General features: G+C 44.9%; 1 protein-coding gene across 1 annotated transcript in view; it reads right to left on the minus strand.

Moving 5' to 3' along the window:
• Nucleotides 1-3,081: 3,081 nt before the first annotated feature.
• The window catches only part of LOC144769144 (serine protease 33-like), a 441,545-nt gene continuing 430,174 nt past the window's right edge, over nucleotides 3,082-14,452 (minus strand). The window contains exons 4-6 of the mRNA XM_078653152.1: nucleotides 14,019-14,290; nucleotides 8,665-8,834; nucleotides 3,082-4,191 (exon numbers count right to left, since the gene is read on the minus strand). Of these exons, the coding sequence (XP_078509278.1) occupies nucleotides 3,919-4,191; nucleotides 8,665-8,834; nucleotides 14,019-14,290 (715 nt within the window). The 3' untranslated portion in view covers nucleotides 3,082-3,918. The remainder of the gene's footprint in view (nucleotides 4,192-8,664; nucleotides 8,835-14,018; nucleotides 14,291-14,452) is intronic.

A 14,452-nucleotide genomic window follows, 5' to 3' on the forward strand; every position in this document is an offset into this window, starting at 1 on the left:
TGACAATGCTGGCTCTGCTTCCTGCTGGGCGGCTGAAGACTCTGCCCTGCACAGTGAATAGGCCAGGTACCTCGGCCTGGCAACACCCACAACAAACCCAAGATGGCGGGAAATCCCTCTGCATGGACAAAGGGATCAAAGCCAAAAAGGGGTATAAGAAAAGGACCCCTGAACCAAAGAATTTAGATCACTTCTGACAAGGAAACCTGAACCAAGGGCAAGAAGCCTGCTGATCCAAGGACTTGCCTACCCCTTCTGCCAGTGTGCTGTTTGTTGGGGGAATCCTGCAGTTACTTCTTTATTTTTGCCAAGGAACCAGGGAGAGGAACTAAGTGTGTACTCTCAAGCTTGCCAAGGAACTCTCCAAGGGTTGGAAGAGTGCCAGCCTCCTGTCGAAGTCACAGGGTTAAAGGACTTCATCATTTGCTAAAAGTGCTTGTTGCTGGAACCTGAAAATCCAGCACCTCTGAAGAATCCAGCAATCTCGACGACGACGACGAATCCAACACAACATCGTGAGTGCAGCTCCCGTGTCCCGCACCTTCGACGCCGGCCGCCGGGCCCGATCGACGCTAGTAGCGACGCCGCTGCCGACGCCTCGACACCGAGCCCTCTCGACGCCGTGAGCGCTGCTCACTCTTGCAACATCATCCTCGACATCGACGACGACGCCGTATCCTGCTTCGACCCGTGAGCGCTGCTCCTGCCTGACATCTGTCGACGCCGCTGCAGATCGCCCCGACTCCGAGGCCCGATCGACGCCGAAGACGCGACGCCGGACATCTCGACGCCGCTGATCATCATGTGCTTCACTTTTCCAAGGTACTGTGTAGTGTGGGTCTGTTCGACTCCGGGCTCGACGTAGCACTCCTCGCGGTCGATGCCGAACCTTTGGATTAACTTTGCCTCGACGTCGTGTGACTCCTGTGGGGGTTATATGGTTGCCAAGAACTGTGATTTAAAGAAGAAGAGTTGCTTTTGTTACTAAAGACTTTGTGCTAAGAAGAAACCGTATTTGAACTATTATTTTTCCTTCCAAGAGTATTTATCAAGATGGTGGTATATTTTTGTCGTTATTTGGTCTTGTGCTAAGCCTTATATAAACATCCTTATTTTTATAATACTACTGTGTCGTGTCCATTTGTAGTGTATTCACTTTATTACTGTATGTGGTCATAAATGCTTAACACACTGCCTCTGAGATAAGCCTGTCTGCTTTGCCAAGCTACCAAGGGGGTGAGCAGGGGTTATCTAAGTGTGTGATCCCCTTGCCCTGACTAGAAAAGGTGTGTCCTTATTTGTCAGAAGTGTATACCTCTGCCAACTAGAGACAGCCGCTTCTAACACTGCACATTTTGCCTTTCTCATTAAACCAGTCATAACACGTTTTTAAAGTTTCAGGATCTTGCATTGCAAAACTACTCCCCAAACTAGAATTTACAACCAAAAAAAAAAGTATTATTAATCACATAGGCAAAACCTAATGCATTTAACAGCGCTTGTTTGAAACAGGTGTGATGTGGAAAAGAAAAGGTAGTGCTATTTCAATGCTATAACCGCTGCTGAAAGAACGGGAACCCCATCTTCAGATGTCCTGGCCTCTATTGGTCAGGGCAGGTAACAAAAGTGGACCTCTGGAACATTTCAAAGTCACAGGCCAGATTAGGAGCAAATAGGGTGCCTGGCTTGCAAGGTGCCAGACATCAAAATACACATAATGAGGATGGCAGGGGCGAAAAATGGAGCAAACTGACGCTGCAGGCGCAGGGTACTGACCCTGTAACCAGCAACTCGTGGCTTCCGTTAGCAGCAGGAATGCGGCACACACAACAGAGGGACTCAGTGCGAAACCAGTTGCAAGGTCGTTTTATGCAAAGGAACCAAGATGAAAGCGACAAGCCTCACATCAAGACACCGCTGCGTAGCAACGTTCTTCAAATGTTTGGCTGCAATCAAGTAACAGTGAGCATGGTCACTTCCTGAAATAGGTACGCAAGAAAGCACTGCAAAAATGATGTCGAAAAACAAATCCCCATTTATTTTAAATTGGGGTGAAATAACGGATTGCCAGAGTTCTGCTCTCTTTTAGTAACAGCAGTGAAATAGACACAACGTGGTTCGCATGAACCCGCCTAAAATGCTGCTTGAAGGAGATTGCAGTAGCAGCTTCTCTCCTCAATATAATGTACACATCAGCTATACATTAGATCCTCGCTTCTTCCTAGCTTCCAGATGTGTGCTGGTCCACGCAAATAACTATCTGGCCACGCTGCAGTCCCCATCCACAGGGGCATCGTTGTGATTAGCGCGGCAGATGCAGTGGCATTGGCCCCAGCTGAGTGAGGCGCTTTCTGCACCCCAACTGTGAGTGTTTGTTTTTTTTTACTACCAAACTGGTCCCAGAGAAGGGCCATTTTTCTTGATGGACCTATAGGGCCGATAGCACCCTGATGTGCGACAGGATAGCGATGGCGAGCTTCTATTCCATCACATTCAACAGCTCCGTGCAAGTCAAAAACAATTTTTACGCCTCATCACTTTCAAATGTCACCATCCGCCGCTAACCACAGGGCACCAGTGGCAAACTACCTCAGCCACCATAGCTGGGGCCCAGTAGCCTCCTGTGTGAGATCTAACCACCTGTTTTAAGAACTGCTTTTTCCATATAGTCCTTTAAATCCTTATTCATTTCGCTCAGGAAGGCCCTTGGGTACCATTGTTAGTGGATCAATTCGTAGTTCCACCGCTGTCCTCCGGCTGTGTGTTGCACGGTTCAGAATTTACAAACGGTTGTGTATATTTCAGTGTTCCATTCTTTCTCCCGTGGAAAGGGATGCCCTCTTTTCTACTCCCTTTCTGTTCGCTGCCAGCTCGCCTGCTTTAGTGTTTAAGGCCTCAGAAGGCCGAGTGTGTGGTGGTAGCTGCAAGCCTTAGCTAATTTTTATGGAGCTCCTCCTTCATATCTAAGGCTTCTGCATCCATAGTTTCCTTTATGCCCTGTTCACTCAATGAATTTTGGTGATCGAAAGATCTACGTATTTGTGAAAATTAGTTGAGACCTTTCAGACATGATTCCTTCAGTACACCAAATAGGTTTTTTTAATTCATATTATAGTACAACAATAAAACTTCAGGTCTTCTTGGCGAAAGGCTAATCATCTGCCAATGCCCACACACTCATGGAATACTGAAGAAGTAGAATGGAGATAACGGGTATTTATTGTAGCCCCTGATATGAGGAGACCGAGCATCAACCTCTGAAGCTGGAAAGTCATGTGTCCTCCAAGGCTGTCTGTACATAGGACTAAAACCATGGACTTTCAAGAGCTTCATGCAAGACAATGGATTGGTGCAGCCTTTTCTGGTATACCAGCTTGTTTCCCAACATTCCAATACTCACTTATATCTTTACATTTGGATTAATAGTTTATTCTCTCATTGTGTGAGATGCTTGAATCCCATTATAGCCATCTGCTCTCCCAGCCTTTAGATGCCCTCCCCTTGTTATACAACCGAAGTGGCATATAAAAAACAATACAGATTGTGGCTGCGGGCAATAACGCAATATTAGGTCATCGTCCTAGTTGTAACTATGTTCTACCAGTGACAAGTGAGGGTTATGGGATATCAGTGTATTCAGATTAAAATCTCCTACAACAAACTTGTGATCGACGTAAGTTCAAAATTTACCATGATTATGTCACAGGAGATAGTAGACAGTGAGGCATGAAATATCTAACTTAGTAGTAAGCACTAGGAAGTGTTGGAAAATTCTTGTTCACGTCGATGTGTACAGAGAAGCTCCTCGACAGCAGTAGCATCAATCGTTAGTCAAAGTTTCTGCACTGGAAGAAGTGGTGTGTCTAGTCAGATCCCAGAGGAGTTCCACAATGGAGATGAGCCATGACTTGACTGCTACTAAAGGTGACCCAGGAGGAAGGTCAACAGCAGTAGCAGTGGCAAAAGTGGACAGATCCTACTGCTGATGTGGCCAGCATTTGCGGAAAAATGTGCCTCCACAAAATTTACTTCAGGAACATATTGCTGAATCCAAGTATTGTAAGCGGTAATCCTGGTGTACACCCCGGGGCGATTCACTCCAGCACATTTATCTCCCCAGCTCACAACGCCCGCCAGGTACCAGGCACCGCCGGAATCAGATTTACAGACCAAGGGCCCTCCGGAGTCTCCCTGGAAAAGAAGACAAACAATGCACTGAGTGTCCCCAATTCACAGATTTTTAAAAAAAAAACTCTGCAGGCCTGAGAAACAGTAGAGCCAGATTGGTCTGGGGTTTACCATCAAAATATTGAGTCATAAATGATAACAAACAAAAGTATAATCAGAAGATCAGATATACTGTACTTAACTCCACATCTATGTGCCATGATGATGGATTTATCCTCAAGATTTGCAGATGTGAAGTTGAGATTAGTAAATCTATCTGCAAACCAATATATACTTACCTTCACGGCATTCTAAGTGTCAAAATTCTGACCATGGTATATTTGCATTTTGCTATCATTCTGAAATACAACTGGTTCTAGAGATGGTGTGTCTATATAGGTCCACTAAGGTAAATTCAACGCACGTTTGTAATATGTAAGAAAACTATTGACTATATGAATGATTTCGATTTCGATTTGTTATATAGATGCATCATATAAGGCTATCCTAACATTTAGCATGCACACAGATGTCTTGGAACCGCATTACACATCCATGGTTCAGAAAGAAGGCTGGGAAACAGGTGGGGAAAGGAAAGCGATCTATAGGGAAAACCAATTTAGGGTAAAGTAAAGATGGGTTTAGGAGGGAAAGAGTGTTTTGAAACGTGGTTAGAGATCGAATTTTGACAATTTTCCCAAGGAACACATTTCATCAGAAACCTTATGTTCTAACCATAGGATTTCATTTAAAATACGATATGGATTCTGGGAAGGGAGGTCCTTGGTCTCTTTAAATGAACCAACTAAATTCTAGATAATCAATGACATAAAAGAAAAATCAAAACTGGAAAATGGTGCTGCAGGTGCCTTGGAGTCATCCAGTAACCTTAGGTCTTGAGAGAGGTGTATTTAAAGACGAATCAAGAGCAGACCGGTTTAAACACATAATCTGGGGGCACAAATAGCTCTAGAGAGTAGATCTTTTGGCACATGGCACTAGAACTGGGACCTTGAGGGAAAGTCCTGTATTAAAGGGCATACAGAGTTGGAATAGGTGGCCGATAGAGGGGGGTGGTGAGAAAGATTATAGAGTGACTTAGTGATAAAGAGGGCAACGCTAGAGACATATTTGGAGTGCTGGTTGGAAAAGAGTCTTGGGGTGCCAGTTAGACACAGAAAATCAGTATGAAGAATTCAGAAGTGAGCTGCAGAAAGGATGGGTAAAAGCTTTCATCATAGACAGCCTCCGCTTCTCTCACGCAGGTCATGGTCTTCCTTGCTCTTGGTTGCGAGTAAACTTAGCCAATAAGCAGAGACATTTGGATAAGGCATTACCCCTGTGTAAGGGCTGAAGAATATATTAATCTTAGCAGCAGGCTGCTTTCTTATGTGCAGGAAGAGGCAACAGCTCAGCCCCTCTTTAACCCCTTCAATGCTCATGACGAGCTCAGCTCTTCATGAAGCACACTGGAGCTGTGCTAATGACAAGGTGAGTTCGTCATGAAATAATGAGATTTAAGAAATCTCAGCACAGGAGAAAAATACCCTTAGCATTGAAGGTGTTAAATACACTGACTACAATACACATGTCCGAGGTAGAGCTTAGCTAATGTGGTGAAAAGAATTCACAACCTCATCTTAGCTTCTGCCCTCCAGAATGTGATACAAAAGCATAGTGACACTCCCACTGTGTCCTAATGAGTAAGCAAGTACACCAGTAAGAGGCTTCATGCTGACTGAATAGGACTTGAAAATGTTCATCAGGTTCCCTGCTGTTTGTCCAAGTTGTTTTCGGGTGACAAAGCAGTGTCAGTTAGATTCAGACGGAATAGCAATCTGCTGACTCCATTTGGCCAAGCTGAAAGGGTTGTATGACAACCATGCATGCCTAAATCACATGGTCTTTACAACAACCGCGTCTTTACCACTCTGCCCTGAGCCTTAAAATTCGACCCTCCTTCGTTGTAATCTACCCACCCAAGCCCTATTACCTACACTGAACCCCTAACCTAAACTCTAAAACCTGGCCCCCTAGCCCAAAAAAACTACAGCCCCCAGTACCACCGCCATGAGCCCTAAATATGGGCCCCAGCCCTGAAAACTGCCCCTTCACCCTCTGCCCTGAGCCATAAAACGTGGCCCCTGCCCTAAAAACTACCCTGATCCCAGCCTGAGCCCCAAATCCAGCCCCATCCCTAAAACCTATTCCCACCTACCCCCTGGCCCTAGCCCAACTTACCAAGCAGAGTCCTGGTCCTTCCTGCCGCATGCATTCTGCTTCCTCTCCCTGCCCATCCGCTAGAACGCCTACTGCCTTAATCATGCATATGCAAAAAAATGATGGATTTAGGCCCAGATCTCTGTACTGGCGTGAATGTGTGACATTGTTCTGCATTCTGTCCATCAATTGTTCTTTCTGCATTTGTCAGCCCGAGTGGGACGGGTATGCCCAGACATTGGTCCTGTGCACTCCATGCCACTGGAGTCAAGCTATCCTGGCTGATGGGGGTGAACCCTGAAACTGGTCCTAGGATGCTTCTCTCCAGTTCAGGGAGGGCCTGGCCTGGCAGTTCGGGCCGGACTGTTCCCATTGGGCGCAGGGTCAAGACTGATTTGCATATGGCTGTGTTCAAACTGGAATGGCATGGGGAGCAACATAATGATGGATTTAGGCCCAGTAATCTGTACTGGGGTGAATGTGTGTTATTGTTCTGCATTCTGTCCATCAATTGTTCTTTCTGCATTTGTCAGCCGGAGTAGGACGGGTATGCCCAGACGCAGGTCCTGTGCTCTCCATGCCACTGGAGTCAGGCTATCCTGGCTGAAGAGGGTTGAAACCCTGAAACCGACCCTAGGATGCTTTTTTCCAGTTCAGGGAGGACCTGACCTGGCATTTCGGGCTGAACTGTTCCCATTGAGCGCAGGGTCAAGACTGATTTGCATATGGCTGGGTTCAAACTGGAATGTCATGGGGAGCAACATGATGATGGATTTAGGCCCAGATATCTGTACTGGGGTGAATGTATGACATTGTTCTGCATTCTATCATCAATTGTTCTTTTTGCATTTGCCTACTGCATGCCCCAGAGCCATGTTCAGGACAGATGCAAGTACTGTCCGGTTGCATCTAGCAGTGCTTAATTTTAGCCACTGCTTGCTAGCGTGGCCCACGAGCACTCATTTTTAGGAGCTGGAAAATATTTTTTCCTAATCAGATTTGAGCACCAGTGGCATTACACAAGGACACATGCATTTTTTTTGTTAGGCACTTTGCATCAGCTATAAGGGCAAAACATATTTTGAGGGCCCTTGTTGGAAATAACTTTTAATTTTAATACCAATTTTATGCTAACTCAATCGCGCAGATGCCAAGCAACCTTGCAGAAGTAGGTCACTCAAAACTGTTGAAATATGTCTGGCCCAAATAAAGATGAAATTCTTACTACCAATAATTTTAAAATAATGCAAAGTGTTTATAAAATTAAAAATAAATGTGCCCTACCCAGGACCCCAACATCCCTTAGGCGATTAAATGCAAAGAGAGATGCAACTAGAGTAAGGCAGAGAAAATAAATGTTTTCATCTAGAAATAGACAGCAGATAGAGACAGAGATATAGTGGTAAGGTTCACTTTCCCAAGGGGCTTCTTTAGAAGCTGGGGGTCCGAGTAATTGCTCCCTTTGCTCATGCCTTGAAACATCTCTGAAGGGGGGAAGAAGGAAAGTGAAAGGTAGAACAATTTTGGCAAATGGAGAATGCAGGGATGAAAAAGAATCTGCAGGAGAGATCAGCCAGGGGCTGTCTGGTTGTGTTTGAACAAGGCATGAGGGGGTATTAAGACTACGCATCCTGATATTCTTAGCTTTTGAGCAAAACTTTAGTCCCCGGGGCTTATTGTTTTACAAATTAAGCACTGAACCAACTGCTTCCCATATTTCCTAGCATGGTATTCAGACTGCAAGCACTCAACATACACCAGTCATCTGAACATCCATTGGGTCACACAGACTTCTTGGCTGAACACAACAAGTTAAAACTGACAAAGATCTGCTAGGAGACAGAAGGCCGCTCCCTCTAAAGCTTTCATAAACACGTGACTTTTACCTTTTACCCATCAGAATGGGCACATTTAGGATTTCCAATATAGATGCAGCAGGAAAAGCGAGAAAACCATTACACATTTTCTGCTGTATTAGCATTACACATTTGGAAATCACATTACAAATGATCACTAGTATCGCCCAAAGAATGCAGTTTATTTTAAAATATGTCAATTAAAGGAATATATCGTAAAAAAAATTCATGTTTTTTTTTGGGTCCCAAATGTATTTTAAGGAATGGAGAATCTAAGGGGCATAGGGGGATTTTAGTGCAAATACAAACTGTGAAACATGAACCCCAACCTTGTACCAGACTGCTTACCATTATGATTTAACCACAGGACGTATTTCTATTACACTGCTTGGCGGCACTCAGACACTTCAAAGCCACTCACCTGGCAAGAGTCTTTTCCTCCAGCCGCATAGCCAGCGCACATCATGTCACTGAGAATTATGGGTTGGCCTGAGCTCACATCTGAACCGATATGGTAGAGGTCATCACAGGTTGATGTGGCAATGATTGGGACCATCACTTCCTGCGAAGTCTTGGGCGATGGGAGAGGAACTGTAGAAATAGTAATTGACAATTTGTTTTTGATTACACAGACCATGTTCATATGATCCTTTAACTTGTCCTGATGTGTACTGAGATAATGAAAAAAACGAGCCCACGGTATTGGGTTCTAAGACCTAGCTCTTGGTATGGTTGCTGAACAAATTTGTCAGGAAACCAAGAAGGAAAGAAAAATTTATTTCTATAGTTCCCTCACTCACCGGAGTTGCCTCACGGTGACATGCTTCATCATAGGGGGTTCCCAATTCTCTACAAAAAGGGGCGTGCTGCGACAGACGAAATACGTAGGAGCACTCTTTTTATTGAAGGACTATGTGTAGTGCAAAGGAAAATGATGTGGTGGAGTGGGTGTGAGTGAGTTAAAAATACCGCGCTAGTGGGCCTCAACACATTTATTCTGCTCCTAGGTTGGTATGTTAAAAACGGGGTTCAGTCACTGTGTTCCAACCTGTAATGTGGGTTGGATCAGTGAACGGTCGACATGTTTCAAGCTACCCCTAGCTTTTCTTCAGGACCATGCAGGGACCAGCCCTGTATATGCCACTCCTGTCTGCCCTGTTTGGGCTTTAATTAATTAAATAGACAACTTAAAATGCTACTAATAATAAGTGCATGCAATTAGATAGGAAATACGTACGATTGTATTCAATTCAAGTTTTGTATCGGTGCCTAATAGCACTCCATGGTCTCAGAGGGGAGCGGTGTCACCCTTCGGAAACTTTGTTCCATTCTGGTGTTACCGCGTAGAATTACCGAACAGTCGCCCCACCGGACCGCATGTACTGAGATAATTCACCCGCGTGAGCAATGTACATAATTCATAAAGTGGGATTTAGTGTATTCAAAACCCAGTTGTAAGGTAGTTTAGTTGAAAACCAAAATTAGAATTAGCACTTCCTTAAAGAGAAAACATCTATTCTCAGAATGGCTAAACAACTTCATGCACTCCATGCCAGCAACTTCTGCCATTCCACCCTCATCGGGAGTCAGTACATTGGAGAAGGTGGCTGGAATCTAGAATGGATACCATGACTTTGGGATAGATTTGAGCAATGAAAACATAAGATGCAGATCTGTGTCCATATTTAATTACAAGACCATGAGAGGAATCAGATCTAATATGGAATTGCCCATCAAAGATCACTTAAGCCTGAAAGTTAAGGCCGCAGATGTGACCCATAACCCTGGCGAAGTGAATTTGGTCAGCGAGAATCGGAAGTCAAATAGATCATTAAAATCCACCACATTTTTCTCACCGCTTACTCCTTTAATGTATTTGGTAGAACTACCCATTTCGTACTAGTGCGGACCATCATGATGAACTCTTGCATCCCTATCCCATTTTGGTTTCTATACTATATTCTTCACTCTTTATCCATCTTCCTTTAAAATAGTTCTTCCCACCCTTGATAAGTGTACTACAGTATTGTTTGACCTAATTTCCTTTTTAAGGAGTCGCCGTATGAAAGAACTCCCAGATAGCAAGCTGACAGGAGCGATCTGTGAAGGTAAGAGCAGTGGACGGGGGGAGGGGATTAATCAGACGACGAGGGTAAATTAAAGAAAATAATTGTTTTTCCCTCATCGTCCGTCGAGTACCCCCCACACCGCCTCACCGCTCTTACCTGCGCGGCCGCTCCTGCAAGCTGAATGCAGAAGACTGAACGTATTACAAGTTCCACCCTAAAATAATCGTATTTCTAGGTCAACAGCAGTCTCGAAGATACATTTAGTGCTCTTAATACACTACAGTTACTTTAGTCTGACAAATATTTCTTACCATGCAATATTAGGCGAAAAAGGAGTTAGTATGCACACCTTATGTAATTAGGCCCCACATAGTTCGGTCTCCCCATATCTTTATATCCCCATCAAAGATTGCTACGTGTTTCTACTCCCAACCTAGGGAGACATCACTTAGCTGGAATGTATCAAATGAAGTCAAATAAAAGCACATGAAATGCATACAAAAATGCAGTTGCTTTCTTCCTTGCTCATAGAATGAAGAGCATCTATACCCACAAACAGACAACAACGTTTGTCTTGTGGAAAAGATTTATTTGTTTATCCCACCACTGAATTTAGGTGCCTTCATTGTTAATACAGATAGTCCATGTCCCTGAAGTGTGTGCATGGACCAGATGACTTTTTCACTGCCATTATTTGTTGTCAGTGGGCTCCCATACCTTCATTCAGGGAGGGGAAGAGTAAGGTGGTTTCTATCTCTCCTCAGTGCTTATCATGATTTCACCTTTCCCTTGTTGTTTCCCTGACAAACTTCCATAATGATTTTGAGCCAGAGGGGGACAATGAAACTGTGGTGCGTCTTCTAATACATCCCAGGAATATTGACTGTCCCCTCGGGCCCCAAGCGAATTCCTCAACCATTCCCTGTATCGAGGCCCAGCACTACCCGTGGGCAGGCAGATGGACTTGGGGGGGGCAGTGGCTTAGCCCAGACCTCTTTATTAAGGGCATGCATCTCACGTAGACATAGCCAATGATCAGTGTAAACCTCCCATTGGATCAGTTTCACCCCAGGGCCAGCACATGTATAGCCCAAGGAAGCCGGGTCCTACTACGGTCAACATTCCTAATTGAAGACCTTGCTCTCTGGCTGGCCTGAGCCTGGCTTTACTTCTATCGGATTGGGCACAAGAGCCGGGCAGAATCGGACCACTATGTAAATCTAATATTCCTAGAAGAAGGAGGTTGCTTTCTAAGGGGGAAATGGTAGCCTTTGGTTAAGGCGTCTTGGGTTCTTCAGTGATTAACTGGATGCTGTTTATATCTGGTGGCTGGGAAAAGACAGACTTGCTCAAGCTCTGCAAGCCATATTGAGGATGAAAAGCTGGATGGAGGCTGTGCATCTCTCTTCTTCTCCGGCCCCACCCTTTTCTCAGGAAGGGCGGGCGAGAGAGTCAGTAGACCCTCTCCTGAAAACTTATCTTCTCTACAGCAGTCTGAAGCCTTAGAAACCAACCCTAGCTGTTATTCCAGGTGGTGAACTCTCTTTCTATCCCCCCCACTGGACCTGTAATTGAGCACTCTCAGGAACTCTGTAATTCGTTGGCTACTTTTTTTGCCACTAAGGTAATGGACATTTACTCCATCTTCCCACAGCAACCAGCAGCAGTCAGGACTGATCCATCCTCTCACTTGGCGGTGACCCTTCCTTCTTTTTCTGGCTTTAAGCCAGTGACTGAAGATCAGGTTAGCATACTTGCTGCCAAGATCAAATCAGGTTCTCCGCTTGATCCATGCCCTCCAGATATAATGAATCAACTGCATAATACCATTTCACAGCCACTTACCACCATTTGTAATGCCATCTTCAAGACAGGCGTCTACCCAGAGATCTGGAAGAAGGCCATTATAAAACCTCTGCTCAAAAAGCCTTCTTTAGACCCCACTATCACGGCCAACTACAGACCCATTGCATGCCTTCCCTTTCCCGCTAAAATCGTAGAGGCCATTATGAACCAGCAGCTCTCAGAGTTCATTGAACAACACGAACTATTGGATGATACGCAATTCGGTTTCCGGAGAGGACACGGAACCGAAACAGCGCTGATAAAGGCCTCCGATGAAATTAGAGAAATCTTGGATTTGGGAGGAGCAGCAGTGCGCATTCTGTTGGATCTCTCGGCGGCTTTCGACACGGTCGACCATGCTATCTTGGTCGACCGTGTCGCAGCCCTGGGGATCAACCATCTGGCCAAAGATCTCATAGCCTCTTTTCTAGCTAACCGCAAACAGGCAGTTAAACTGGGCAATTATTATTCATCGACTTCTAAACTGCCATGCGGGGTCCCCCAAGGATCGTCGCTAAGCCCTGCGCTTTTTAACATTTATGTCGCAGACTTGGCAAGGGTCATAAAATCTCATGGGATGCGTTTAACTACCTACGCAGATGACACCCAACTTGTGCTGGCGGTGCATAAAAACGGACCAACGGTGTCTGCTAAGTTCCAGGAGGGGATACTAGAGATACAAGCATGGATGCATAGTAATTGCCTAAAACTGAATGCGGAGAAAACAGAGGTTATGACCTTTGGTAACATCTCTCCGGAATGGTCCCTGACTTGGTGGCCGACTCAGATGGGTCCTCTTCCGGTCCCAGTCACAAAGGTCAGGAATCTTGGAGTGATCTTTGATAAACAACTATCATTCAAACATCATGTAAACAAGGTTGTTTCAGCTGCCTTCTTTACGCTGAAAAGGATCAAAAAACTGCTACCGTACTTACCAGCATCAGCTGGAAAAACCCTAATTTCCACCTTGGTGTTTTCCAAGCTTGATTATGGAAATGCCCTCTTTTTCAACACTCATAAATATATTCTGAACAAGCTCCAATCTGTTCAAAATATGGCAGCCAGAATCCTTCTCAACATTCCAAGGCGCCAGTCCACCTCGGCAGCTATACGCCATCTTCATTGGCTAAGAGTGGAGAGCAGGATTAAATTTAAGGCCTTATGCATTGCCTATAAGGCCATTCATCATACTGGCCCAAAGTTTTTAAAGGAGGCATTTCAGGTACATACCCCTATAAGGAACCTAAGATCAGCAGCTAGTTGTCTACTATCTGTTCCCCGAACAAGAACTGCCACCTGGGGAGACAGACGATTCTTGGTAGCAACTCCTAGATTGTGGAATTCTCTCCCTCCTCATATCAAAACTGCCCCCACTCTCATCTGTTTCCGTAAGGTCTTGAAGACTTGGCTCTTCAACCAATAAGTTTGTGTGCTGATTACCGTATCCTAGAGTATCTTCTGCGCCTAGACACCCTCGGGTATTAGCTGCGCAATAAAAATCCTATAAATAAATAAATAGCTACTAAAAAACCTATTCTAAATTCACAGCACTGGCTACCTTTCAAACTCCACCCACTTGGGTGCCACAACAGATAGCCAACTTAGAGTGTTAATGGCTAGTTTCCTGCCCCAGGGTGGGAGCTCCTCAAAAAAGAAATGAAGACCTATGAGCATGGGTAGATTGACTGAAATTAACATTCCTGCAACACCCAAAGGCTGCGTTGTAATGTATGGTAAGTTACACATCAAGCCAGTCTGCATTGTAACCTTTCTCAAAGAAACAGACAACTGTTGCTTTTGTCTTAACATTGATACCAACACGGATAAATCAATTACGTGGTCATCTCCCAACAACACTCACTTGATGAGCCAATGGCTCCCCAGCCGGTGACCCAGCAGTTTAAACCAGATGGGAATGTGACAGACGAGGCTGGCAGGCAGATGGGCAGGATGAAATCAGTAAATTCCACTGTGTTCGTCAGCTCCAGCAGCAGGATGTCCCCAGGACCTTCTTCAGAACTGTAGAGCGAATTGACGATGATCTGCTGGACTGTAGAGCACTGCGAGTTAGGGTTGGAGTTCGAAAGCTGGTACATTCCCAGGCAGACAGTGTAGGAGGACGGGGCAATGTTCCTACATGAAAGATAACAAGATTTAGCCAGCATGGTGAATAGAAGCTAATATCACATCAATTAATAATAAAACACTACTAATAATATGAAGTGAAGGTCTGGGTCATTTGGGAATCTGGTCAAAATCAAAAGACAAGAGTTGAGCACAAGAGGTGTGGTTTAA

This window comes from Lissotriton helveticus, chromosome 7 (genome assembly GCF_964261635.1).
Source record: "Lissotriton helveticus chromosome 7, aLisHel1.1, whole genome shotgun sequence".
Classification (NCBI taxonomy): domain Eukaryota; kingdom Metazoa; phylum Chordata; class Amphibia; order Caudata; family Salamandridae; genus Lissotriton; species Lissotriton helveticus.